Raw genomic sequence first — 27,055 nt, forward strand, 5'->3', positions numbered from 1 at the left:
AGTCCCAGCTGCACATAGCAGAGTGGCTTTTCTGCTTTTCTCTTCCTTTTTTTTTTTTAAAAAAAATATCTTTAAGATTAAACTCCTTAACACTGCCTTCTGCTTGCCCTAGGAGATCCAACATAATATCACACAGCCATGCGATTCTTTTAAAATTAAAGCCTATAATATAAGTCATCCCTTGATCTACGGAATACATCTGAAATAAGCAATCTTGCATTATTCTATTATTTGCTGGCAGTGCAAGTTGAAACACTGCATGGGGCTCTTACCGCCACCATATATGTAATGACATCAAGACATTTATTTGAATTTTGTAAGCTTAATTATAATTCGATTTTCATTATTTTTTTCATGCGTGCAACTTATGGTAATAATTTTCTGTTGCCAGCCCCTGAATCATCTTGGTAGTTGTTGTTGTTGTTGTTGTTTGTCAAAATGTATTAGATCACAGAAGATTTTTTTTTTTTTTGCTTCACTTGTAGGCTTCAGGAAAAAAGTGTTCAAAAACAGAGGCTGATACTAGGTAATTTTATCAGCAATCTAGCTGATTGCTTCTCAACTTATGTATTTTCCTTTATTTAAAAAAAGAAAAGAAAAAAAGGGCAAATTGACTACAACCCTTTAGCCAAAACCCATGATATTGAACAATTTGGATATAATCAACATTTTCAAAAGCCTGTTATTGTGTATCCTCCAGGCATAATCTACTGCTTTGTGGCGGTCTCAAAGCTTCTGTTGCTTTTTATTCCTTTAATTTTGTGTTTCAGTGTCACATGGCAGAAAATCAGGAGGGAAAAATTGTACCATCTGGATTGGCTGTGATCACCAGGAAAAATGTTTGACTCTGTACAATATAGAGACTCTCACAAGTTTTCTGTTTTCATTGATCCTGCAATGAATGGTTTAAAAGCAAGGTAGTCACTTTTATTCCAAAAGGATTGCTGATATGAAAATCTAGCTTGTTAGTTTTAGTAGAGGCTGATGGAAGTGTGAGTATATTAAATGCTTTAGATCTGAAATCTTTTGATTGATATAATAAATGGGTTTTGAACTTGAAGTCACTATATAGTTTGGTGAATTAAAATGAGTCCTAATTGGAAATACACAGCAGTTTTTGATACTGATACTAAGAATACCTCCAGATGTTTGTCAGCATGCAAAATAACTATATGGTCCCAGCCAAATGGCTAAGCTATGCAATCATAGCAGTCTCCTTCCATTACTAGAAATATACACCATCACATATTTTGGAAGAGTTTGTAATTAAGTATCAAGGCTGCAAGCTTTATTTATTATTTTATTTACAATATCTGTATACCACTCCATATCTAAAACAGATTCTGGAGCAGTGAATATAAGAGGTAAAATAGTAAAAAGATTAAAAGATTAAAATAAACCTATTAAAATTATTCTATTTTTTTAAAAAAAAATAATAGAATGCCAATATAAAACTGTGGTGGTAAATTAAGGAATGCTTCCTGGAACAGAACTGATTTTAGGAGGCTCCAGAAGCAACACAGTGTTGGTGCCTGCTTGACCTCCAGGGGCAGGGTCTTCCAAAGAAAGGGGGCCACCACCCTGAAGGCTGAACTTCAGTCAGGCCATAGGTCCATGTTTAATCAATACATTAAGCCACTAAACTTTCCATTTTTAGCAGACCTGTTTTGTCTGGTTAGGTGGGCTTACAATTAAGCCCACACATGTTTATTTTTTATTGACATATTATTAAGGCACTATTTGGAGTTGGTGTTTTACCATAGTGGCTAATTAAAAAGGAAATAGTAAGAGTGGTGAGCCATGCTGTAAGAGATGCCAGTTCTAATTGATACACTAGTCTGCAGTTGTTTTCCAAAGAGGGGTTAACTATAAGCCTCCTTCGGGTACCTGCTCCAAGGGAAGCTCGGAGGACGGCAACAAGGAGAGGGACTTTTCTGTGGTGGCCCCCCAGTTATGGAACAATCTCCCCTATGAGATCCGCCTGGTGCCAACATGGTTATCTTTTCAGCGCCAGGTCAAGACTTTTCTTTTCTCCCAGGCATTTAACAGCATATGTTGAGTTTTAACTGACTCCAGAACTAGCTTTGGCCTGGCTGAATGTTTAAAAATTGTTTTAAATGTTAGCTCTTTTTATGGTTTTATGGTTTACAATTTTGTATATTGATTTTTTAATGTTCAGTCTTTTAATCTTTGCAAACTGCCCAGAGAGCTTTGGCTATGGGGCTGTATGTAAATGCAATAAATAAATAAATAAATAAATAAGCCAGGGGGTGAACTTCACCCCTGCCCCCTTTACTCCTGATTTCCCTGTGTTGATGGAGAAGGTCTGCAAGGGACGCTATAACTTACACTGAATTGGAAACGGTTACAGAGCCTGTGTGATTGGAAACCCTGATAAGGCAGGAGTCTCAGTCATGTGAAGCAGTTGCATTCAGTTGGACATTGCCCATGCAGAACTCCCCTGTCAGTGCAGGGGAACCAGGGGCGGAATGTGTGGAGTGGAAGTTGCAGCCCCAGCTCCTTCTACCTTTGCCATTAACCCCTGCTCAGAGAACCCCTGAACTATTTGGTGAGCTGCATCCCTAGGATTGCTCTCAATCTCCAGTGCACCTCCGTGCATATTGACTTGAAACATTTCCAAGCCAGTGCTAAATATTCTTGGGCCCTTTCTGCACCTAAGGGTTATCCCAGGAAAATGGAGGGATCGTTCCTGCCTGCTCCTGGGATCCCCTCTGTAGCATTTGGATGCACAGGAATGATACAGGGATGATCCTGGGGGGGGGGGGGGGGAAAGGCAGTTGTAGAAATGGACTTGGACTCCATGTGATCAGGAATTTCCATTTTAAATACTGCATGTTACTGCAGAGAGCAGAGAATTTATCCTGTGGGAGTGGATCACCAATACAGATCTGTTAACAAGAGAACTGAGTGGATCATTTGCTTTTGGGAGGCAACCTGATGGTATAGAGCAGTATAAGGTATTAGATTTCTCCAGTTTCAGTGGAAGAAGCTTTCACATAAGCATTCTTTAGATTATGGAGTAAGGGGCAGGATTCTCCATGTAGCAATAATTGCCACCTTGAAATAGAAAGCTTGCATTTCTTCCATATTATTTCAGATGTGTTAATGGGCCTATTATTAGCTCTCAAAACTAGTAGAAATATTTGTGTGCTCCTTGTGTTAATTTGTCTGATATTTGTATATTTTCAATTTTCACAAAGAAAAATATTTAAACTACAGGCGGAGAGAGCATAGCTCCATGCATGTATCTCATTTTAATGATGCTGGTCATGGTGGTAGTAAACTGGGCACTTAAGTACGATGCTCTGTGTTTTCAGCATTCATTTCCATTTGCTCATATTAGAAAACCCATCAGCATCCATGGAAAGCAGTTAATGAAAACACATTTTTATTTGGCTTGGTTGTCTTGAATATTCGTAAGGCTGAAATTCAAGAGAGATTTCTCTCTGTATAACACTAACTCTCAGCCAAATTATGTTAGTAAACAAACAGATTTCAGAATATTGTTAACGTTTTGTTTCTTTTGACTTGTGCCGTATATCATTGTACTAAAACAGTGGGGAGAAATTAGATATACCTTTAATGTAATGCTTTTAATTTTAATCCAGTTGCCCTGTTTTTCCATATTTACATGTGTTAATAAATACCTGTATGGTGTGGAATGGTTGAACCAAAGAAAAGAAAATGTTGACTCAGCCTTTCTGTAGGCTGCTTGCCTGCTTTCCAATCTAATTCTGGCATTTTCTGATTTAAAATGGATTTTAATCGTTTAGAAATCATGCCTGCCAGAAATGCTGCAAAATAAAAATAGATTTGGGGAGAGGAATGAATTTATTTATTTATTTAAAGAAATACAAAATCCTAAATGCCCAATCTTCCTTTCATTTGCACGTATCACATTTTTTGTAAAGTTACTGTTCACAGAAGCCAAGGTAGATGTTTCGGGTAGGAGAAGTCTATAAGTATAGCTTGAAGTATAGCTTGAGATCACGCAGTAGCAACCTTCATACTACAAACATGTTACAATTGCACATTTCTTGAAGCTCAGCCACTTACATGTTGGCCATAAGAAAAATCCTGATATCCATGTCAGTTTAATATATTTATTAGACCAACCAAAATGTCACAAAACAGTTTTAGCCTTCTCTAGAACTTTTCGTTGGGCTAGATGGTAAACAAAGGGAATGGGAGGAAGTAAAAAAGGTAGCTGATGCTGAAGCTATGGAGTCTAGGGGCTCATCTACACCAAGCAGGATATAGCACTATGAAAGGGGTATATGGTATGTGCCAATGGGCTCCAACAGTTGTCAGTGCACTTCAATACCACTATAAAGCCATAGTGTGGCTCCTGCCTTTTATATATTGCTTTCAAAGTGCAATATCCTGCTTGGTATAGATGAGGCCTAAATTTAGTTACAGTCACAGGTGAGTCTCCAATGCTGGGCCTGCGACTCTGCTCATTGCGTTGTGCCAGCAAGACCCACCACCAGTGCAACAGAAAGCCAGTGCTTCCTAGAACAACACCAGAAACAAGCACATTGCAGGCAGCTGTTGCCTGGTTCTGTCTCCATCATAAGTCAAATCAGTGCCAGCTCCAGGTTACTGAGGGTCCTTGGAGAAAGCAACCACAATGAGCCTTCTCCCACATGGATTCTACCTTCCCACCATCATTGTCACCAGCTGCTAGTTTATCCCCTTTCCTGTCATTGCTAGCACTTGCTTGCTTGCTTGACAGGCAGAGAGATAGGGAGCCAGTGGGCTGTGTCGTGTGCTGCTCCTGCTTCTCACCACCTCTGTTGTCTTGGCCAGAGTGAAGAAGAGCAAGTCCAGGGTCAGTGGGATCCTGCTGGGATGTGGGCCAGTTGTCCAACCATTCCTACCCTTGACGCCGGTCCTGGGTGAAACACAACAGTTCCTTGTTAGGTGGGAAACTGAAGAAAAGAGGAAGTAGGCAGTTTTATATTAACAAAGCTGTGGGTTAGTTTTAGGTGGTATAAGTACCCAGTTTGGCTTCTGTTGGTGTGTGTTTTTAATCTAGTACACCACCTAAAATTAATCTCCCAGTGAGATTAATTTGTTGGCTGAATAACGGTAGATATACATTTTGGAATTTTACTAAAATAGTATATTTGAAAATATTCCCTGGTGACAATCTCTACATACCAGAACATGTTGCATTTCCATTGACCGCTCTGCTTGGTTGTGGAATTTTACCAGTTCTCTTCACTGCTGCAAAGCTGTCTTCCTACATTTGCTACAAAACCAACCCCTGGTATCTGTTGCAACAGCAGAGCAGAAGTAACATGACACTTGTCAGTTTCCATTCGCAACCTTGCAAGCCCTAGTGCATCTTGTCAAGTTTCCTTCTCCAAACATTGGGCAAACCTCCACAATCAGGAGCCGGGGAGAGAAAAAATTACACTGGAACTTCTGTGTTTGACCTTTCCCTTGCTTCCCTTCCTTTGTAATAGCATCTGGTTTGTAGGTGGCAGACTAATTTCTCAGGCTTGCCATCAAGCATAATAATAATGTGGTTTGTACAGCCCTTACATTTAATAATCCATATACAAAATCTCAAAAGTACTAGAGGTGACCTATGAAAAATTCATGAATGGTAATTATGCTAATTACGCATAAAAATTCAGGTAGCAAGTAAGCATTTGATCCATTTATTTCCAGCAGTTTGCCAATTAAGAAGCACATGCTAAAAGCTATGTCTCTTGAAAAATCTATGATTCAGCCGGTACCCCAGGGAGAGCTCTTACTTTCTCCTTAAACATTTGCACATCTCTAATTCATAGCTGTCCGTTTGTGAAGGAGCGTAATGATTTGCTTGCTATGAAAGGGGGCGGTGCTTGAGCAAACAATTGTAGTATGGAATAAAATAATTTATTTTTATTTGTGTACCCTTGTTAAATTCTATTAATTTTTCCAGATACAAAACAAGGATGGTGGTGGTGGTGGTCATTGGTTTACAAAGTAAATTTTAAACATTCAATTGTCATTTGGGAGTAATAAAAGAAAAAGGCTGTAGGTGTGAAATGATAAATCAAAGCAAGAAACATCTTACATTTTGTTGTAGCTAGTGCATATAGGTTCAGAGAATATGTTTCTCATACCCCTAAACCAGGAGATGGGTTTAAATAGCAACTAAAACAAAAGCATTTTTACAGTGAAATCAATGTTACTATAGGAACGTTCACAAAAGCACCCTCTCTATATACAGTCAGTGCATGGAGGGAGCAGCAGGATGACACCCACCAGCCTTGATCTCATTATCCGTGCAAAATGGTGATTGGGGTCTATGCCCATGCAGTTCCCTGAACCAGAAGAAACACTGCATGATCAGAACCAGACATGAGCAGCCTATGCTTGTGGAACTGTATGAACATGGCCCCCTTTGTCCGTTTTCCACCCTGTGAGTAGATGTTAGGACAAAGATGCAGGTGCAGTTCCTTTGCACCTCCGTACGTTGCCTATAGACATAGGAGGGGGCTCTTGTGAAGAGAACTTTTATCAGCCTGACATGATAATGTAAATGCCAAAGTCTTCATGCCTCTGTAAGTTCTTATTGTCTGTTTTTGAGCACTGTGGCAGGTTGCTATCTGGTGATGCTCTGTTCCATCACATCATTCTATTGTTTTGCTCTTTTCTCGTTTGATGGAAAGCTCTGTGCAAGCCCTCATATTTGCAAGATGTACCTTTTATCAATATTTGTTCCCTTGACTAAAAAATGTCCTTTAAAGAGACATGTTACTGTTTCCTTTTCACACCAATGAGATAAACAGGGTGGAGGATTCTTTGGATGAATTATGTGAAAGTAAAGAGATGTCCTCACATGATTATGCCCATAGCTTTCCTTAGCCAAGACTACAGATGTTCTTACATTCTGAAGTTTAAAGGCCAAAATAGACATGACTTTAAATCTCTGTCTAGCAGCTAGGATGATGATGATGATGATGATGATGATGATGATGATGATCCTAGAGTAGGTGCAGAGGTTCCAATCCAGACCTTTAAAGCCCCCCTACTCCCATATTAGGATCCTGATCTGAATCAGGGGCCCGCACCTGCTTAAGTCTAAAAAGTAACAGGAGACAAAGATTTGGTTTGGTACTAGTGCTATGCCAAAAATTTCTTCCACATATTTTTTCAACTATTCTCATTCAATTTGAGAATAGTTGAAAAAACAAAACAAATTTGAATTTGGGTTGGCTTCAGGAAACTCATGGTTACCTTACCTATAAGGTAGCTGAGGAGTGTGCATGAGTTCCCTGTCTTTCGTTGTATAATCATCTCTCTGGCAGCCTGTAGCCTCTTTGGCTTCTTGCACTTCCTGCCCAGGGGAAGACATCGTGACGAAATTCTGTCCATGGGGCTTTTTCACATCAAAAACTACAGGCAGCCTGGAAGCATACAGAACAGTGAAGAGATGTGTAATAGACAGCACACACAAGGACACAAACTATGCTCAGCCACAATGATTAGGGGGATTTCTATATGAGGCTTTTATCCTGCACCTTGATCGAAGTTTCTGCTTCTGGATTCTTTGCGGAATTACGCTTTGCACCTTTACATATACTTTTTTTCTAGAGTTTTTCTTTCTCTGCCTTTTTATATGTTTCATTATACAACTACTAGATGGTGTAGTAGAATTGCACAATTTCACAAGACTCTCATTCCGTCATTTCTAAATAATACCAGACTTTCCTCACTTGGGAAAAAAAATGTAGTAATGCTTGCAAAGCATGGGAGAGGACCTGGAGAATGATGATGATCTGTAAAGGACCTCAAATGACGATGCTCTGTAAAGGACCACAAGCAAGCAGTCATGTGTGCACAATAAAAGCTTCTTGTAGAAAGGCTCTAGGTAAGACCAAAAACACCACCAAAAGAAATTCAAAATAAATTACAAAATCCCCTGAGAATGAGGCAGAAAAATGGAAGCCCCTTTCATGTGTGAAGAAGCCTTTCAAGACACTGGAGGACAGATTTTGGCACAGCATTAGAGCCACCCTTTCCCTGGAGCTGGACACAACACTGCTCCCCCTCACACCCGCTACAGGGCTGGCAGGGGGAAAGTGCAGCACTTGCAGGAGAGACAATAATCATAACTCCTTAGCAATTTAGCATTTGGAAGACCCTTGGGAAGGTGCTGAACTCTGAAGAATGACAACTACAGCTGCTGAACCAACATTTATCAGAAGACATTTTTCTCAGAAAGCTTTTTGTTTTCTTACGCACCTAGAAATAAAAGACCACTTTGCAGAGTTTTCTTCACCATTAATTTTTGTGGTGGCTTCCTCACCCTTGCCCCCTGCCCCGCCCCTGACAATGCCCCATAATGCTGCTAGATATGGGGTATTGTGGAGGATGCAAAATAGGGGCCAGGCTACCAACACAGTTAATGCTTTTGCCATTTGCAGTGGTGGTGGTATTATTATTATTATTATTATTATTATTATTATTATTATTATTATTATTATTATTATTATTACATTTATATCCCATCTATTTTCCTCCAAGGAACCCAAGGTGGCATACATAATCCTCCTCCTCTTCTCCATTTTATCCTCACAACAACAACCCTGTGAGGTGGGTTGGGCTGAGAGTCTGTGACTGGCCCAAAGTCACCCAGTGGGTTTCCATGGCCAAGTGAGGACTAGAACCCGGATCTCCCGACTCCCAGTCCAACCCTTTAGCCACTACACCACATTGGCTAAACACAAAAAACCTCTCCCTGGAGAACCACCCCCAATTTCCCTGCCCTTAAGTAGGGTGGAGAATTTTGAGAGACCGTTTGCACACGGCTCTATTTGACACAAATTGTGAGTCAAAACAAGTCTAGTATTGGTGGGTGGGGGAGAGAGAGAGGAGGAGAGATACTAAGGATATCTGAAAATGTCCTAAGCTCTAACCATATGGAGCAATTTGACTCCATGAATCACACGCCATCAAGAGTAGCATTACTGGAAATTGCATCCTGCACACAAGAATAGTTAAATCCTTTCTCCTCATTAACTGTGTCTCCTTGACATATGTTCTAATACAAAGTTAAGCCAATAAGATATCTGTGGTTGTTTCCATTTTGATAACCGATGTTCAAGCATCTGAAAATAGTTGTTACAGGAAAGGTGCTGCTGCTGCTTTTTGGGGTGGGGAAAGAGAAATATCTCTGAGCTGACTTTCTTTTTCTTTTTCTTTTTTAACCCAGAAATGAATTTTAAAATAGCAGTTTTGAGGAAGTCAACAGGTCACTCTGATGCACAGCGATGAGCTGAAAAATCAACTTGAATTGAAATTAGGTTTCCAGAGTGCAGCATATGTTGTGATGAAGGTGCCAGGGAAGATAAAGTAGGCTACACTCCTTCAACCTGTTCGGAGTGTGTTCCAATCATTTGGAACCAGAATGAACTGCTCCTGCATTACACAGCCCAAATCAGAACAAATTAAAACAGGGCTGCTCTTACAGGTGCATCCATTAATCCCTGCACAGAGTCTGGGCTCTGTGCAGTATAGGGGGTGGGGGAAAAACATGTCAGGCAAAATGGTTTTCATAAATCTAAGTGAAAATGCCAGGAAGGAGATTCATTAAATAGGGTATCAAATATTATTTTGAAACTTAACCAATAAATAAATAAAAAATAAATTGCATATTTGTAAGCCTCTCTTACATTTGATTTCAGAGAAACTGGTTTCCATTTCCTAGAACAGCTCAGTCTCCCTCTGGTGGCTATTTCACTTCCACCCATTCACACAATGATACATCAGTAACAGTTCCACCAAATTTATGAAAGAGTAGAGCAAGAAAAATGGGACTTTTCAGGCTGTGAATTTGAAAGAGAGTTAGTGAGATTAATATGTTGTAAATACTGCTTTTTAGATGCTGTGGGACGACATAAAACTATCAGGTTTATACAGAAAGCTATATTTACTCATATTCCAGTGAAGTACTATCTAAATATTCTGGGAACTGAGGTTATTATTGTTAACATACAGGAGCGGGTGTTAAACTTGAACACCTAAGTAGTAAATTTTGTAGATTGTCTCTATAGTGTATTGAAGAGGAACCTAAAGCTAAGGTTATACTGCTTTGAACAGAGTTCAGCCTTTGCATCTTATGTAAACTGCCCAGTGAGCTTCGGCTATGGGGCAGTATAGGGATGATAATGATGATGATGGTGATGATGATGATGATAATTTATATGAGGTATGTGGAACATTTTTCCTGTTGAAGGTCACATGCCCAGAGGAGTAATTTTTCAGGGGTCACATACCAATCATGAGTAGGGCCAAAGCGCATGAGGTTACTTACTCATTCTCTTTATGCCACACCCTTCCCCCCTCCTCTTTCTTTCTGACATCTCCTTCTCTCATCCTCCTCACATAGTGGCCTGCTGGGGAAGGGAAGGATTGATCTTCCCAGAGTCTGAAATGGTCACTTATAGAAAGTATATGAAATTAGGCCAAGGTTGTCCATCCTTATAGCATAGAGCAGTTTTCTTATTAGGGTGAGTTCTACTGCAGATGCTTTTTTAAAAAATATATATGGCTAGACTTGTTTTAAAGATGTGGGTTTATTTGGCAGATCACCTCCCCTGTAGATCTATTTGATCCTGGAGGTCATCTGGTGAGACCCTCTCAATGGTAGCCCATGCATTTGTAGTCATTAAATGAGGTGGAACTCATTCTATAGAATAAACTTCCCCCTATGATTAGACATGCATTTACAACTCTTATCCTTAGACTCATATTGAAGACATCTATTTGTGCAAGCCTTCCCAATGTAGTTTAGCCTGCAATGGATTTTATTTTCAAGGATACAGGCATGTTCAGGGAACATGTACATCACTTCTGCACTTTGGGTTTTGTTTGGTTACTAGCTCTATGTTGGCATACTTGTCACACAATAAGAATCAGATAATGGGAGACCAGATATGTAGTAGCTGGTTCCATTCACTCCATTCCATCACACTTGCCAGCCCAGTTGCCTCCACACATTTGATGACAGACCTCTACATTGAGGAGCCTGTTGTACTCATGTAGGCTTCTTTCATGGTTCTCAGTTGTGCAGGAATTTATCTAATTATTTCTATTCATTTCATAGACCCATAGAATCATAGAATTCATAATATAAATGTCTCTAGGCAGATTAAGTTATTCAAAATAGAAAGTAATAGCATCAAAAGAAACACAAAACACACCAACAAAACAAAACTCTCAGCAGCCACAAAATTAAGCAACTCACATGAGTGTCCTGAGCACCGAAGAAGAGCAAAGAGCTTATTGAGAGATGCTAACCCAACAAAGGTCTTGGAGAAGGTTGAAGTCTTCTATACATGATGTCCCTCATTTTACCACTTGCAGTTGGGTCTGCTTCTTCATTGGCCACATCTAGGTGTTCCTCCTCCAGAATAGTCTCTTGGCAAAAGGGTCTCCTTGCAGCCAGCTGGGGGTTCCAAGAATGACATCTCTGAGTGTCCCACCTAATTCTCCTCCTCCAAAGAAGTCTCCCCTGGGCCTAGATCAGTTGGGAGCCTGACAGCAGGCTCCCCATTGCAGGCATTTCCCATCTGACACATGGGGGCTGGCAGGGCTCACAACAGGTATCACGGATGCATGGATTTTGTAAAATCTGTTCGGTCTTCATTTCGCAGATTGTCAGATGTCTGTCATTCCATCGTTTGCTCATTGACAAAATTGGATTTCGTCCAATTGCAAAAATGCACAAATTCCAGCACAAATGTGCAATCCCTGCCATATTCATCTTCAGGTTTAGCCTATGGAGAAAATGTACATTTTCCCCTGGTGTTAGTTATATATATATATATATATATATATATATATATATATATATATTATGAAATTTGGATAAAATTCAAGGAAGTGTGTGTGTGTGTGTGTGCTAATAATAAAAAACACAGCCTGCAAGTCCATGGAATCTGTGCAACTTGGAGATGCCAGTCTGCTGTAGAATCTGCAAGTTGGATTCATAGTAATCCAGACTCATTTGATTCCTTTACAGATTTCTCTGACATACCTTACAGACCTAGCTAGTGTATTCTCACTCTCCCCTCACATAATTGTAATCTCATCAGGAGAAGAAAGCCTGCATAAGGGCTGTTGTAATTGTTGCATGTTCTTGTCTGCATGTCATTGGCCAGACCTATGGCCAAGCTATTGCATTCAAAGATAAAAATGATTTATTTATCTTGTTTGTCAGATGTGAAGGGTTCTTATGTTTATGTTTAATGTTGGATGTGGAGTTCAGAGGTGAGCAGTGAGATGACACATATTTCAGTGGTGCTATTACCCCAGGACCAATAGCAGACATCAGGGGCCCTGGAGCTAGTGACCACCAGGAGAGCCCCCAAATAATGCCAGCGAGACAGTGACATGGATAAACCTTGGTGTGCTAACAAGAGCAGTGCTGAGACAAGGCTGCAGTCACATGCCATTTTAGTTGGGATTTCTTGCTGGATAGTTCAGGTTTTGGTGGGTAGTTAAATGAAAATTATCATGGCAGCGGTGTGTGGTAGCTGTGAAAAAGGTGATAATTTGAAAAAGGGATTAACAGTCCCACAGTATTGAAAGGCCTTTGTACGAATCTCTGGTATTGCACATTCGGGATACTGGGTGTATGTTCTGCTCGCTGCACCTCAAAAAGCATAATTTTAGAATTGGAAAAAGTTTAGCAGCAACAGCTGAGATCATCCTAAGAAGAAGAATGGTGGGATATTCATGACAGGCAAAATAAAGTACTTCTCCACATAGTGCATAGATTAAATTATGGAATTCACTTCCAAAGATGTGGTGATGGTTACCAGATAGCTTTGAAAAGGAAATTAGAGAAGACAAAAGGCTATCCATGGTTACTAGCCAATATGGCTCTATGCGACTTCCAAGATCAGAGGGACGAGGCCGCTGATGGGGAAAACAACAGTGAGAGTGTCCTATCACTCTCTTTTGTTGCTTGTGGGCTTTCCATAGGCATCAGGTTAGTCACTACTGGAAATGGGAAGCTGGGCTAAAAAGTGGTCTTCTTAGGCCATGGCTAGATGAGGGGGTTGGAGGGCGACAATCTCACAATTTTATGATTGCGAGATCGTCGCCCTCATCTCCACATAGCGTGCGCGACATCATGGCCACGATTTTGGATTATTTTTTTTAAAGGAAAAGGAGCACATGAGCCCTCGAATGAAAGATAAGTTTTTTTAAAAAAACTCCCCCTCCCCCCCACCCCACCCCCAATGGGCACAGAGCTCCTGAGGAGATCTGCGCCCGGTTCCCGGCTCCTCACGGTTACTTGCGAGGAGCCGGGACAATTCGCGACACCTGGCCACATGTTCCGCGGTCTCGGGATCAGCGGGGGAAAAGGGTAGGGCAATATCTCAGGCCAAGAGAGGGATCATCCCTTCCTGCTCCCGGGATGCCCTGTGCATCATGTAGACGCACAGGGTTGATCCTGGGGCCATCACCGGGATATCGCCTGGTCTAGCCATGGCCTTTGGTTCTTAAGGAGTTTATTCAAATTAGGCTATTTTAAATTAGGGAACTATACCTGTATGACTCTGGTAAATGCCCTAACAGCATTCCTATACAGAACCCTCAAGTTCTTTATTAGCATGTATGTTTTAGTTGGTATGACTTGAATGAAGAATGTACATAAACAGCTTTGATTGTGCACAGTCAGAAGGCATGGAGAATGTGTACAAACTGATAGCATGAACAGAGGATTTCACACATTGCACAGCAAACATATATTGTCTCCAAGTGATGTTCAAAATTGTGCTCAATGGATCATATCAATAAAATACAAGATAAAATTTATATTTTAACTGTTCCTACAGCATTTTAGTCTTTTAAGTTCTTTGTAATCTGCCCAGAGAACATTTGTTATCATACAGATTGAATGACTTGTTTGAATCCAATACTTGGAGTAGACCCATTGAAATGAATGTGGTTTAAGTTAGCCTTACGTTGTCTGCAATGAACCAATATAACCCAATGTACTTATTCTCTGTCTGGGAAGCATACATGAAGTCTGTACACTGTATGAAATATTTCTGAGCAAATCACGTTGTCCATTACTAGTTGACAATTATCCATATTGACTGGGCAATGTGCAAAATTGCTATTGATGCTGTCAGTTTCAGCACCTTCTTCATGTTTCACATGAAAATGTATGCAGTTGCCAAGTTCATGTACAATTACCGGTCAACCCCAATAAAATGATTATTTTTAATTTCAGAAATTCAGCTTCATGTTTACCTTTAAAAAGATAAGAAATATTAGTAAACCTATGCTGTTTAATCAGCTAATAAAATGTTTAAGTATAAGAAAGCTGACTGATAAAACAAAGTAGAATAGAAGTTACTGTATTTTTCATGTTGGGGAAGAAAGAAAAACATATAGGGTTAAAATATATTTTCAAAATAGGGAATTATTGCATCATTTCATTACTGAAATAAATAAATAAAATTCCCAAATAGATATGATAAAAGTAATCTCAATAATTATATTTTAAAAGTCTGTAGTTTAAATAATCATAGCAGACTTTTGTGGGGGTTTTGGTGTTTTTAAAATGAATAAATAAATAAGACCTTTTCTACTGCTCATACATGATAATATTTTTGTAAATAGAAAATCAACTTTAGCTGAACTCCTGTTCCTGGAAAAGTTTCTCAAGAGACTTGAGAAATATAAGGATTAATGTCGCTTCTGTCTAATGACTGCAGTGCTGGGTTTAATTAATTTTGCTGTATAGTCATTCTTTATTCATAAGGAATAATTGGTGCTTCACACAGATTTTGTATTAATAAATTGCATTAACTATAATCTTATGGTGACCAGAGGAAGCTGAAAGGTAGAAATAACTGAAGGGGCGGAGGGAAGATGAACTCCATAATAAATGCTAAGTGATAATGAAAGCACCACATAATTTGTACTTAACGGTAACAAAATAATTGTACTAGTAGATCTTTCTCAAAACCAAGTGATCATTTTTAATGAATTTCAATGTAATATTCAAATAACAATATTCCAGATGATACTTTCTAGAGAGCAGAGTTAGTTTACGAGTGGATGAGGTGGAAACACGTAAGTATGGTATCAATTTGGGCCACATTTATTCAATTAGTTCTGCAAAGGACTAACTGGGCAAGCAGCTAAACTCAGCCAGGAACTAGCTGGGCTGTTACTGGGCGAAAACATTCCATTCCTGTCAAGTGGCATCTGCCAGATCACCACAGACAGGACTGCTCCTTTTGGTGAGGGGAGCCCTTCACGTGTCACCACCTACCGGGCCATAAAACACCAGGTGGGTGAGGTGAGTTGGCCTCACAGGTAACCCTTATCCCCTCCACTGGGGCCGTAAAACCCTCAGCAAGAGGCCCTCAGGACTCACCTGTCACCAGCATGGTGCCTCAGAATGCACACCATTCCTGAATTCCCTCATCGTGCCTCCCCCGCCGCTCTAACTGAGTGACCGTTAGACCTAACAAAATAACAAATCTCCAAATAAACCTAAGACTCCTGCCTTACTTATAGTGTGGAGTAGGCGAAAAGACTCCCAGCTGGCAATGAGACTGAGAACCATAAATACCTACTCACCCCCCAAAAGAACGACCAGCAGAAGCCCACACTGCATCCAGGGAGGGAGGGAGAACAATCCAAAGAGGCTGTGGGCAGGCACTAATATGATCTTTTGGACCCCTCCCACAGCCAGTGGCACCACCTTCCCTCCAACAATGGGGGCAAGCCAAGTGTCCCATTCTTCCCCCACCAACGCAATGCCCCCTCCCACGGCTAGGCAAACCAGACGTGTGGGGTGGCACATCTCCTTTAATGGGGGAAACACATTTGCTTTCTGCTCATATCCATGAAAAATATGTCTTTATGCCCATTTTGTTAGGTTCATAGATCCCGGTCCAGCAAAAAAAGAACATAATTTGAAATTCCCAGGAAGCTGTATGAGATGGTCCAAGACCAAGAAATGAGTTGATAGAGAAGTGTTTCACCACCACCACTTTCGGTCTGGATTAGGGATGCTCAAGGAATTCAATCCGTTTGTGTTCTATATGAACTCAACTCCTGGACTAATGGGCTAATCAGAATGTACTTATCCTTCAAATTTCACACTTGTGTGTATCATGGCAGAGGCTAGCATTACACTCTTATCAAGGTGATCCAGGAGCTGCCTTTTAAGATCTTACAGATAAAAGCTGCTCCAAGTAGCTAGAAAGCCCAGCTGCTGCTACAACCAGCACATAGGTATTCAAAATATTGGTGCACTCGGAGTGACAAATCATCCCTTTCAGGACCTTTGTATGGGCAGAAAATATATGTCTGTGTACGGTGACCATATGGAAAGGAGGACAGGGCTCCTGTATCTTTAACAGTTGGATAGAAAAGGGCATTTCAGCAGGTGTCATTTGTATGCATGCAGCACCTGGTGAAATTCCCTCTTCACAACAATAGTTAAAGCTGCAGGAGCCCTGCCCTCTTTTGTATCTGGGCACTCTGGTATAGCTCTTGCAGCTTTAATTGTTGCAATGAAGAGGGAATTTCACCAGATGCTGCATGTATATAAATGACCCCCTGCTGAAATTCCCTTTTCTACACAATTGTTAAAGATACAGGAGCCCTGTCCTCCTTTTCATGTGGTCACCCTATGTCTGTGCCCATGCAGAAATGCGATGGAATTGACTTAATAAATAATAAACACATGTGAAACTGAAAGAAACTAGAATCATACTGACTTGTCCATCCCTAATCTGCAGTGTGTATATATAATAGACAACATGGCTGGGAAATTGATTGTGTGGATTAGCCTAGACTTCCTAAATTTAAAAGTCTAGTTAATAGTGCTGTACCAAAAAAAATGACTATTCCATTTTTGGCATGTCATGGGGGAGGGGGAATGAAAACTCAGGAGAAAGAGGCTGGGAGAAGTGAGAATTTCAGAGAATTTTCTCCTTGGGGAGGGGGACCAGGTTTTCCACATACCTTTTCAAATGTAGCTAGTTGTTGAGGGGTCTTCTTTTTTAAACACCCTGAGCATTTTCAGGAGCCCAGGAGTACTTACTGGATGCTTATTGGAGAGGGAGAGGTCACATGGTGTCCAATAAGCATTCTTTAAGAACTGCTGCGCTCATTGAAATGCTGAAGTGGTGTTGTTGTTGTTTTTTAAAAAAAAACCCTAAAAATTGGAAGAAGGGCCCTAAGCAACCAGCTGCACTTTAAAAAGGTATGTGGAAATCCTGTCTCTCTCCCCAAGGAGAAAATTCTCTGAATCCCCCACCCCACCCCACCCCTGTGAAAGAGGCAAAAAAATGCCTCTTGCAGGGAGAGAGAAATTTCCCAAAAATAGAGGGCAAGTTTTGGCCCAGCACTACTAGTTAACATTAACCTAGAATGGCAAATCTGCTGCATTTCTGTAAATAAATTATAACCTTGGCACCCTTTACCCACATATTGGTTTGCTTTATAAATATGTAATCTCCTTTTGACAAGAGACTTTGGTTATTCAGGTATTCATTGTGGTGGCTGTACAGGAGCAGCCAAATACACTGAGAGCCAGTGCGGTGTATTGGCTAAAGGTGTTGGACTGGGAGTCGGGAGATCCAGGTTCTAGTCCCCACTCAGCCATGGAAACCCACTGGGTGAATTTGGGCCAGTCACAGACTCTCAGCCCAACCTACCTCACAGGGTTGTTGTTGTTGTGAGGATAACGCGGAGTAGAGGAGGATTTTGTGCGCCGCCTTGGGTTCCTTGGACGAAAAAAGGAGGGATATAAATGTAATAAACAATAAATAAATATCCAATATAATTTGGACATTGGCAAGTTGTCCTAATCGGGTGGCGGAATAGGCATTGCAGCAAATAAAACAGCTTGCTGCAAGTCTGATTCTCTCCCTCTCTCTCCCCCGCCCCAATCTGTTTTATCTCCTCCTTTCAGCATTAAAGGCTTGATGTCCAAAGAGCCGTGGTTTTTATGTGAGGAGCAGAGAGAAAACTCTGCAACTTTCAAAACACATGTCACAGCAGCTGGCTGCTTTACAGTCTTTTGAAGGCTGTGCACACTGAACGCTTCAGAACTGCCCGTTAGGCTACGGAGACAGCTGTGAAAGTACCTGGCTAACCCTGTCGGTTTGAACACAGTTTTCACAGGATTTAACTATGAATATGAGGGGAGAAATGTCTTTAATCTTTAATTAATTACTGCCTTCTGCATTGAGATTTGACTTGATTAATTTGGGGGTATTATTTGTCTTGACAGCTTCTTTAAAAAGCAGTGAAATCTATTGTTTAAATTGTGTGTTTTTTATCAAGGTGGCAGAAGTGGTGGTGGTGGTGAAGGAGGAGGAGGAGGAGGCATGTGGCATTGTTGGAGAAAAATCCAGATGTACAATGAGAGTTGTTCACTCTGTATGTACAATGAGAGTTGAGATATAAGACTGGGAACAGTTGTGTGTAAGTTCTATATTATAGGCTATTTTTCTAAATAGTCATCGAACTACATATGTCAAGTTTGTGTTTAATGTATTGGTTTTATTATTGCTTTTATCAAGTTTTGTTAGTGATTGTAAGATGCCTTGAGTGCCATTTTTGGTAGAAAGGGGATAGAAGTCAAAGAAATAAGATGTGACTAAGAGGTCTAGTAGAAAATGGTAGAGATTTTTATTAGAGATATAAATATACTGTACATTTTGCATCTTTTAAAATCTATTTTAAAGTGTTTTATTCTGTTTTTATTTCAGTTTATCTTGTATACCACTCTGAAATTTTCAATAATAAATAAATGTGCACCGGCCCTAAGATTCAATTCAGACCCCAATTTGATGCTTCAGAAAATGGCCCAAACAATTCAGAGAACATCTACTTTGACCTGGGTACCAAACCCAAGCTGAGATTCAGAAAACCAACTCTTCATGCCTCCTTTTATTGAGTATCATGGGCTATAGCTTTTTTTCTCTTAGCTGGAATTGGATAATATTTGCAGGCGTAGAAATTGCATAGTAGAGGATTATGCCAGTCAAATTTTAGAACAACATGTGTCTTTATAATTTATTTATTTATTTATTTTTTAAAAAGGGAACTGCCGATTTCCCCCCCCCCCTTTCTTGGGGGAACTGGATGGATATTGCGGGAATAATTGTCCCTTCTCAGTGAACAAGCCTGCCAAATTTCGGAAGGATAGCTGCAGGGTGTGTTCTTTTTAATGCAAGAGCAGCCTTAACATTTCGAGGGCACACTTTGGAAGATGGTGGACTCTTTAGAGGTTTTTAAGCAGAATCTGGATGGTCATCTCTCAGGGTTGTTAATATTTTTAGTGATGGAGGACTGACATGGAAAACTATAGTTATTTTTATTCATATATATATATATATATATATATATATATATATTACAATAATATTTAGAAGCTCTTAGAAACTACCTAGTCAGAATAAGTATTATTGTCCTTGACCAAGATTTAGCTTTAAAGAATGACATATTTGTAGTAGCATCTCCATTCTGGTGGAACCACCTTTGAAGAAAAAGCAGCCGTGGAACCTTGACCCACACTGCCCCCATGCACCAGTTGCCTTCTGAAAATCCCTCTCTCCATGACAGCACCTGCATTTGGGGGCAAGTAGCAACAAAGGATTCAACATGGATCCCAGATCTGGATCAAGAGCATGCTCTATTTCGGGTCCCCATGGCTGTGTTTTCTACAAAATAAAAGTGGCCAGTTTGAGGACACCCTTTTTTTAAAATAAAAATAAAAATCATGTACTGCACAACATACAGTTTGGTCCTCGGCCACCGGGCTCTACTATCTTAAGCATGATTAAGTGGGCAATTAAATACAGCACAGGAATAAGTATTTTGTAGGAGGCAATAAAGAGACAACTGAGAAATTGTAAGTAGTGTGTGCAGTTTGGTGACTAAGCAAAATTGTATTTTTGAACATAGAGCTTCCTTGTATAATACTGCTAGTCAGTGCTTCAAAGATATTGGCCTTGTTTGAACAGTTCTCTATATGGCCTTGTCCTTTGGCAAATGGGAAGCTGCCTACCAAGGTTGTATATGACTCTCTGAAATCTTGGATTTAGAACTGTTACACAATTCTTAAACAATAAAATGAGATTGCTGAATGCATACGATACATCACATGAACAATTTTCACAGTCACCAGGTCCGTGGGTGACACTTGGGCCATATGCAGCTCTGACAGGCCTTCAATGTGATCCTCGTGAATGCCCATGCCAAAACCCCACCAAACTGTGCCCCAAAGAACATAAGACCATAACAACATAAGACAAGCCATGCTGCATAAGACCAGGGACCCAACTAGTCCAGCATTCTGTTCACACAGTGGCCAACTAGCTGTCAACTGGGAACCCACAGCAGGACACAAGTGCAACAGCACCCTCCACCCATGTTCCCCAGCAGATGGTGTACATAGGCATACTGTCTCTGATACTGGAGTTAGCACATAACCATCAGGGTTAGTAGCCATTGATAGCCTTCTCTTCCAGAAATTTATCTAACCCCCTTTTAAAGCCATCCAAACTGGTGACCATCACTATCTTGTGTTAGTGAATTCCATAGTTTGACTATGCACTGCGTAAACTTTGACTATGTGGTCTTATCTGTTCTGAATCTCCCACCAATTAGCTTCATGGGATGAGCCAGGATTCTAATATTATGAGAGAGGGAGAAAAATATCTCCCTATCAAGGTTCGCCACACCATGCAGAATTCTGTGCACCTGTATCATGTCTCCCCTTATTCTACGGCTTTCCAAGCCAAACAATCCCAGCTGTTGTAACCTTCCCTCACAGGGGAGATGCTCCATCCCTTTGATTATGGTAGCTGCCCTTTTCTGCCCTTTTCCCAACTCTGCAATATCTTTTTAAAAGTGTGATAACCAAAACTGTACACACCTCACAAATTGCCCTCTAACAATCCTGACACACATCCATTCAGCAATCTATGGGAGTGCAGTTGTGATAGGGTGGATGGTGTACAGGGAGAATCACCATCTTTCCCATTTATAAGGCACTCATCCCTCCCTCGCGAGCTGATTGGGGTTAGGAAAAGTGGAGGAACATGCTTATTGGTGCATTCCTAAGCTGTTTTCAGCACTAGGCAATGAGGGGAGGTCAGGTGTAATGGGATCTCAGCATGCATGGATGGAGGGTGTGAGGGAGTTGTTGGCCCTGGCCATACTCACTAGCAGCCCATGACCCATTCACCCCTACTTTCAGACCCAGTCACTACCAGCATTCAGCCCCAGCCCTCTCTTCAAGTGTCTGTCCATAAGAGCCTCTTAGGTTATGGATGTCTAGGGACACAAGGATTGCCTTCTGCATGGGAGATAATGGAATACCACGTTTTATAGAAGCCATCCATTTTGGGTGTATTTGGGGGCACATTTGATTCATGAGTCAAATTTCCCAATAAGATCACATCCTGATATAGGTGTGCCATCTTTTGTACAGCTGCCAATGTCAGAGTCTGTCCAGTGAAGAGACTATGGAAACTATGGTTCACACTTACTAGATGAGAAATCAAAAGCATTTGGGTAATCAGATGCTAGTAAAAACAGCAATGCTATATGCATTGCACTATGTAAGAGATAGTGAATTCAGACAATCAGGAGATCTCTCCGATTGAGAGTCAGATCATTTTCTGTGGTACAGATTATGTTCTTCCATGGTATTTTCAGCCTCTCTTACACAGTTCAGAGGGCGGGCAGGGAGAGGACCCTACTTGTATCAAAATGTAACATTGGCAGTCAAGAATGTGCTGCTTTTTCAGACCATCTTTTACAGCAGAAAAACCTGATGGCTTTTTCTGTCTTGGAAAACGTCTGCACCATTTATATTTAGCTAACAAAGCCGTTTATTTAAAATGCATCATTAGTGGCATTTTCTAATCATTTCGTCAAGTATGATGGGTTGAATTATTTAATAAAAATGCAATTAGCCTTTCTGCAGATCTCTCCAAAATTCTAGAAATTCCTTTTATTGCACCAAATCCACAATGTACTTAATTCTATATCATTGTTAATAGATCTTCTTAAAAGACAGTGATGCGTCTAATAATGTCTGAATAATAGTCATTTTTGAATGTTTTACCACATTTTAAAATAACAGCGTACTCTTGTTTTAGTTTTAGTATCAGGCCATATTTTTTTCTTCTTCTTCTTGAAATAAATATGGAAATTTCTCTTAATACAAACCTTTGAAGACTCTTCTTGGTTTTGGTTTGGCAGGAGGATGAAACTGGCTGCAAATTAGATTCTGCAATATACCTTGTTCCTTATTTTTGAACTGATTAGTTTCATACTGTTGGCAGTAACTTACCCTGTTGAATTCAGCTTGGGATTTTGTAGCAATCTTCTGCACGGTGTTCAAACCCCTGAGGGATTGTGTAGAGATTCTGTCAAGCCCTTTTCGATGGATGTGTATTTCGTTTTGTGGCTGTACTTTGTGCTCATTTAAAAGAACCACTCTTCAATTTGTAGCTGAACATTTTCAAAATGAAGTTTAGAGCGGCAGGAGTCTGTCACATTGACTGGAGTATTGCTCTTTCCTTACTTTTAGAGGGTTGTATTAGTATGAATAGAGCTCTCATTTCATGTTCTCATATTGTAATACTCTTCCGTTTCACAATTTATTTTTTATAGATATACATCAACATGCTCTATGCAAATTACTAGGCTCATTACCATTGATAAACTGTTAAACTTTTTCTTTGTATTTCCTTGCCATATGCCCATCTAAGAATTTGGAGTATCGTCTATGGGAGAAGACTATATCCAATAAACAGAAATACAAAGAACGTGAAGAATATATTGTTAGGTCAACTATATAGGCCTTTTTATTCCAGTTCTTTGGTTCTGACAATACGCAGGACACTATACGGTAGCCATTTATGCATCCCCCTCAAAAGAGGAAATGCATCACCAAAAAAAGAGGACCCCCAAATGCATCACCAAAACCGAGGACCCCGATTTGCATAACATTCACAAATGCAAATGTATAGGTGCAAATGTAGAAATAATGACTATAATTTAAATAGAATTAAAGAGTGGAGAAAACTGACTTAGTGACCTATGTTCCTGCTCAGTCTCCTGTCCAGGTGCTAACTGTTGAAGGGCAATGTCAAGGTACATCTCTCCCTTCTTATCTTATCGTTCTTTGGTTTTAAACCAGATTTGGATTGGACACCACTTTCAAATAGAGAACTGTCTTCTGCCAGCCCTCAAAAATAGAGGATTGCCCTCTGTAAAGTAGGACAACTGGCCAGCCTAGGACAATATAATATGGACAAGGTGCATCCATGACATGGACAATGGACTGTTATTTACTTGTGTGTGTGAAACAAAAGTAAGGATCATTCTGACTATCTGTTCAACATTTCAAAAATCTGCATCCTCAAGTTATGGAAGGTGCACTGGGGCTGATAGAGAAGGCTAGGCTGAACATAGGGGCACTGAGAAATGTTGCTAGTCTCATTGGAATTCTTCCCTCAAAGCTCTTCAGATGTTTCTTCTGAGAAGGAACTGACAAACTTTATTTGAGTTTTGATTTAGGCAGATTTTGTGGCAACTCTGTATCATGTGGAAACCTAGTACTTACAGCACATTTGGACAGTTTCCCCCTGTTTTCATCTACTCTTGCCCCCCTCTGTTTTAAGGAAGTGGCATCTTTCTCTTGGGGAGGCAGAAATGCAGGAAGTAAAGAGCTAAACAGAGACCAATCCTTTCATATACATTCTGCTGCCATTCTTGTGCAAATGTTGGTTGAAGATTGCATTAAAAACTATATGTCTACATGCAACCCAAATGGCCTGAAAACACATCTTCCTAGTCCTATAAAAATATGGCTTCTAAATCACAAATATAGTCCTATAAAAACATGGCTTTTAATCACAAATATATTTATAATTAATCGTACACACACATGTTATAAATAAAGAAATATATAAAATAATTTTTTTTTTAAAAAAAAAAATCAGTTAATTGTTTCTCTTCTTTGAAATCTACAGGTGTTACTTGGAAGATGGAGCTTCAAAAGGTGCCTGGCTGAACCGGTCCAGTATTATTTTTGCAGGAGGAGACAAATGGTCAGTAGATCCTCGGGTTTCAATTGCAACAGCAAATAAAAGGGAGTACAGCCTCCAGATACAGGATGTGGATGTGTCAGATGATGGTCCATATACTTGTTCGGTGCAGACTCAACACACACCCAGAACAATGCAGGTGTACTTAACAGTAAAAGGTATCAGTCATTCCATTTTATTTATTTATTTTACAAATGGTCAGATTTAATGTTCTTCAACTTCTATTCTTTTAACCTGGTCCTGTTTGCCTGTTTATGTCTTTCAATTGATGGTTTGTCTTGATGCCATGAGTAGTAAAATTCAGCAATTAATGTGTTAGTTATCTTCTCTTTGCATACAATAGGTGGGTGGATGGATGCATGCATGCACTCGCACACACACAAAATATCCACAACTATGTGAATTTGACAATTGCTTCTGAATAACAATCCCATATTAATTTTGTGAATATTTGAAAAAAAGGTATCTATTTCCCAACGACTTGGCCACACATCAGTGGATGCTTTTAAATGACTGGTGACCATATCATTTACAAAAGTATCTTTGTGTTTTTGGAGATTCACAAAATCAATCAATCAATCATATACAATCACAGACCCATTCAAAGAACAAAGACACACCAAAAATAGTTAAGTTTAACCTAACAGACATGCATAAGATTGTACTGTCAGTCTTCCTATATGAAGTGCATTCAACTCTGCTATGTTAGCATTTAGCACCTTCCTCTTTATTCTCCTACAATCTTTTGGGCTTGCTATAAAACATGCAAGCATGCCCTGTTCAAAGCCCCAAACATGAGTGTGAGCATGTCTCCACTGAAAATGTACATAAATTGCTAGACATTTGCTCATGTTTGATTTGTGCAACTTTCCCCATCCAATTTTGTGCAGATTTCCTAATTTGCACAAAATTCCCTGCAAACTGAATCAGCCACTCTTTAGTCTATGGAGGGAATCTGCGCAAATTTCACATTCATTCGCTGAGCGATTTGCACAGTTTCCCCATGTTTGCACAGAGTGAGCAGCAATTGTATACATGAGCAAGAATTAGGCATAAGCAAAGCGCCATGACGATGTTCGGAGAATCCTTGCATTCTTGAACATTGCCCTGTTGCCCAGCCCTAGCAGAGAGCCGAGAACAGTATTCCTTTTGAGGGGGTGAGTAAGTTCTTTCAACATCTGTGTGTAAATGTAATTATCCCTTTGGAAGTGATTGGCATTTAAACCATTTCCTGGAAGCATTAATAAAGTTCAAGTGGGACAGATATCATTACACCAAACCAGGGTCAAACTGAAAAGAGAGTAAATGTCACTGAAAACAATGTTCTTTTCAGAGAGATTATTATCATTATGCAAAAACAAGCTGTTGAGCATACTGTTCATCTTCAGAAAATCTCTTTCATCCTTGTCTTGCTTATGCAAGCTCAGATGCATATTTGAAGATTGTGATTTGCATGATAGGTTTGTAGATACAATGGAAATCAATTATTGGAAGGTCCGGGGGCGTTTATGAATTGAGCCCTGGTGGTGACGCCGAGGTGCATTTTCCTTTACAGAGATTACAGTTCTGTGTTAATAACCATCCCGATGATCACCCATTTCCCAATGCCCTAATTAAGGATTCTGAGGGACAGGTGGTTTAGGAATTAGCAATGAGATGAGGGAAGCCTTTCATCTCATGATCTGCAGTACAAAACTGGCCCGGCTTGGCAGTGACAAAAAGCAGAGACCATCTGACTGCTGTCCACAGCTTTCATGAAATGCCTCTTCATGCTGTCAGCTCGGCTCTCTGTAGTTATGGCCCAATAAAACACAAGCAAACAATAAATCCAGAAATTCAGCCACAAAATAACCAATGATTAGCAGGAGCCTGTAGATAAGGAAACAGTGTGTGTGTGTGTAAAAATATGAACAACCTGTTTACAAATGGTAAAAGATGAACTGTTTGGAAAAGATGCCTTGTTATTCAATAACACTTCACTCATTGCTGGCCGAAGCTACATCTGAAGCATCCTAATTTTGAGGCAGGGAACTGAGCCATCTTGCCCACTATTATCTGCTCCATCTGAAAGTGGCTTCCCAGGGTCTCAGTCAGGGTTTTTTTGTACTGAGACAACGGATGTATGAATCTGTCAAGTTTCATTTTGCTTCTTTTCTTATTTTTCCAAAATTGCATTTGTTCTGTATCCTTTCCCCAACAATGTGAAATTTAATTGCATGAAAATGTGTACATGTTTTGTTGTTCACATTTCTTGACTTCAACCCCCCCCTTTTTTTTTTTTTTTTTTTTGAAGGCAGTTCCCCCTAAGATAAAGCAGTCTTGCGTGCACTTCTCTATAACAGATGTATTTTTCTGGGCACTTTTTGTGTACTGTACACATTTCCTGATGTGCAAAACTGTGATCACAAACTTTGAAAAAGTGCAGATATCAATGTCCCAGTTCAGGTAGAGCGAGTTTGGCAAGTTCTCCTGAAAAAGGAGACCTGGATGACTTTGTCCCTATCCCTAACTGAGACCTTTCTGTACTAAACCCGAGACCCTTTTGTACTGAAGATGGCTTGCAAAGTATGTGCTCTGCTACAAAACCCACCCTATGAAAGTTGGTACTGAAGTGGCCACAACTGAACAATGAGTTAAGAGTGCTTTAAGCACTCTCAAATCTTTAGACTTAGGGGGATGTATAGATCTGTATTGGATTGTATCCATTGTAATTTTGTATTCAGGGAAGTATTGAGCAAGGAATGCTTTGATTCTAAGGAATGCCATTTCTTATGCTATAGGGCTGGCACTGTTCTGCTCCTCCACTGTTGTGTCACACATTACGCTAGTAATATTGAGTAAAGGAGTTTTGAGTAAACTCAGTTTCAAAGGACTCTTCAAACCAGCATTGCACGTTATGGAAAGGGACAACATCA

General features: G+C 40.1%; 1 protein-coding gene across 2 annotated transcripts in view; it reads left to right on the forward strand.

Moving 5' to 3' along the window:
- Window positions 1–27,055, forward strand: part of NEGR1 (neuronal growth regulator 1) — a 585,000-nt gene that overhangs the window by 233,747 nt on the left and 324,198 nt on the right. For both annotated transcript variants that reach the window (XM_063137453.1, XM_063137460.1), the window contains exon 2: window positions 24,066–24,298. In XM_063137453.1, coding sequence (XP_062993523.1) covers window positions 24,066–24,298 — 233 coding nt within the window. The remainder of the gene's footprint in view (window positions 1–24,065; window positions 24,299–27,055) is intronic.

The sequence above is a fragment of the Elgaria multicarinata genome, chromosome 1, assembly GCF_023053635.1.
Source record: "Elgaria multicarinata webbii isolate HBS135686 ecotype San Diego chromosome 1, rElgMul1.1.pri, whole genome shotgun sequence".
Lineage (NCBI taxonomy): Eukaryota > Metazoa > Chordata > Lepidosauria > Squamata > Anguidae > Elgaria > Elgaria multicarinata.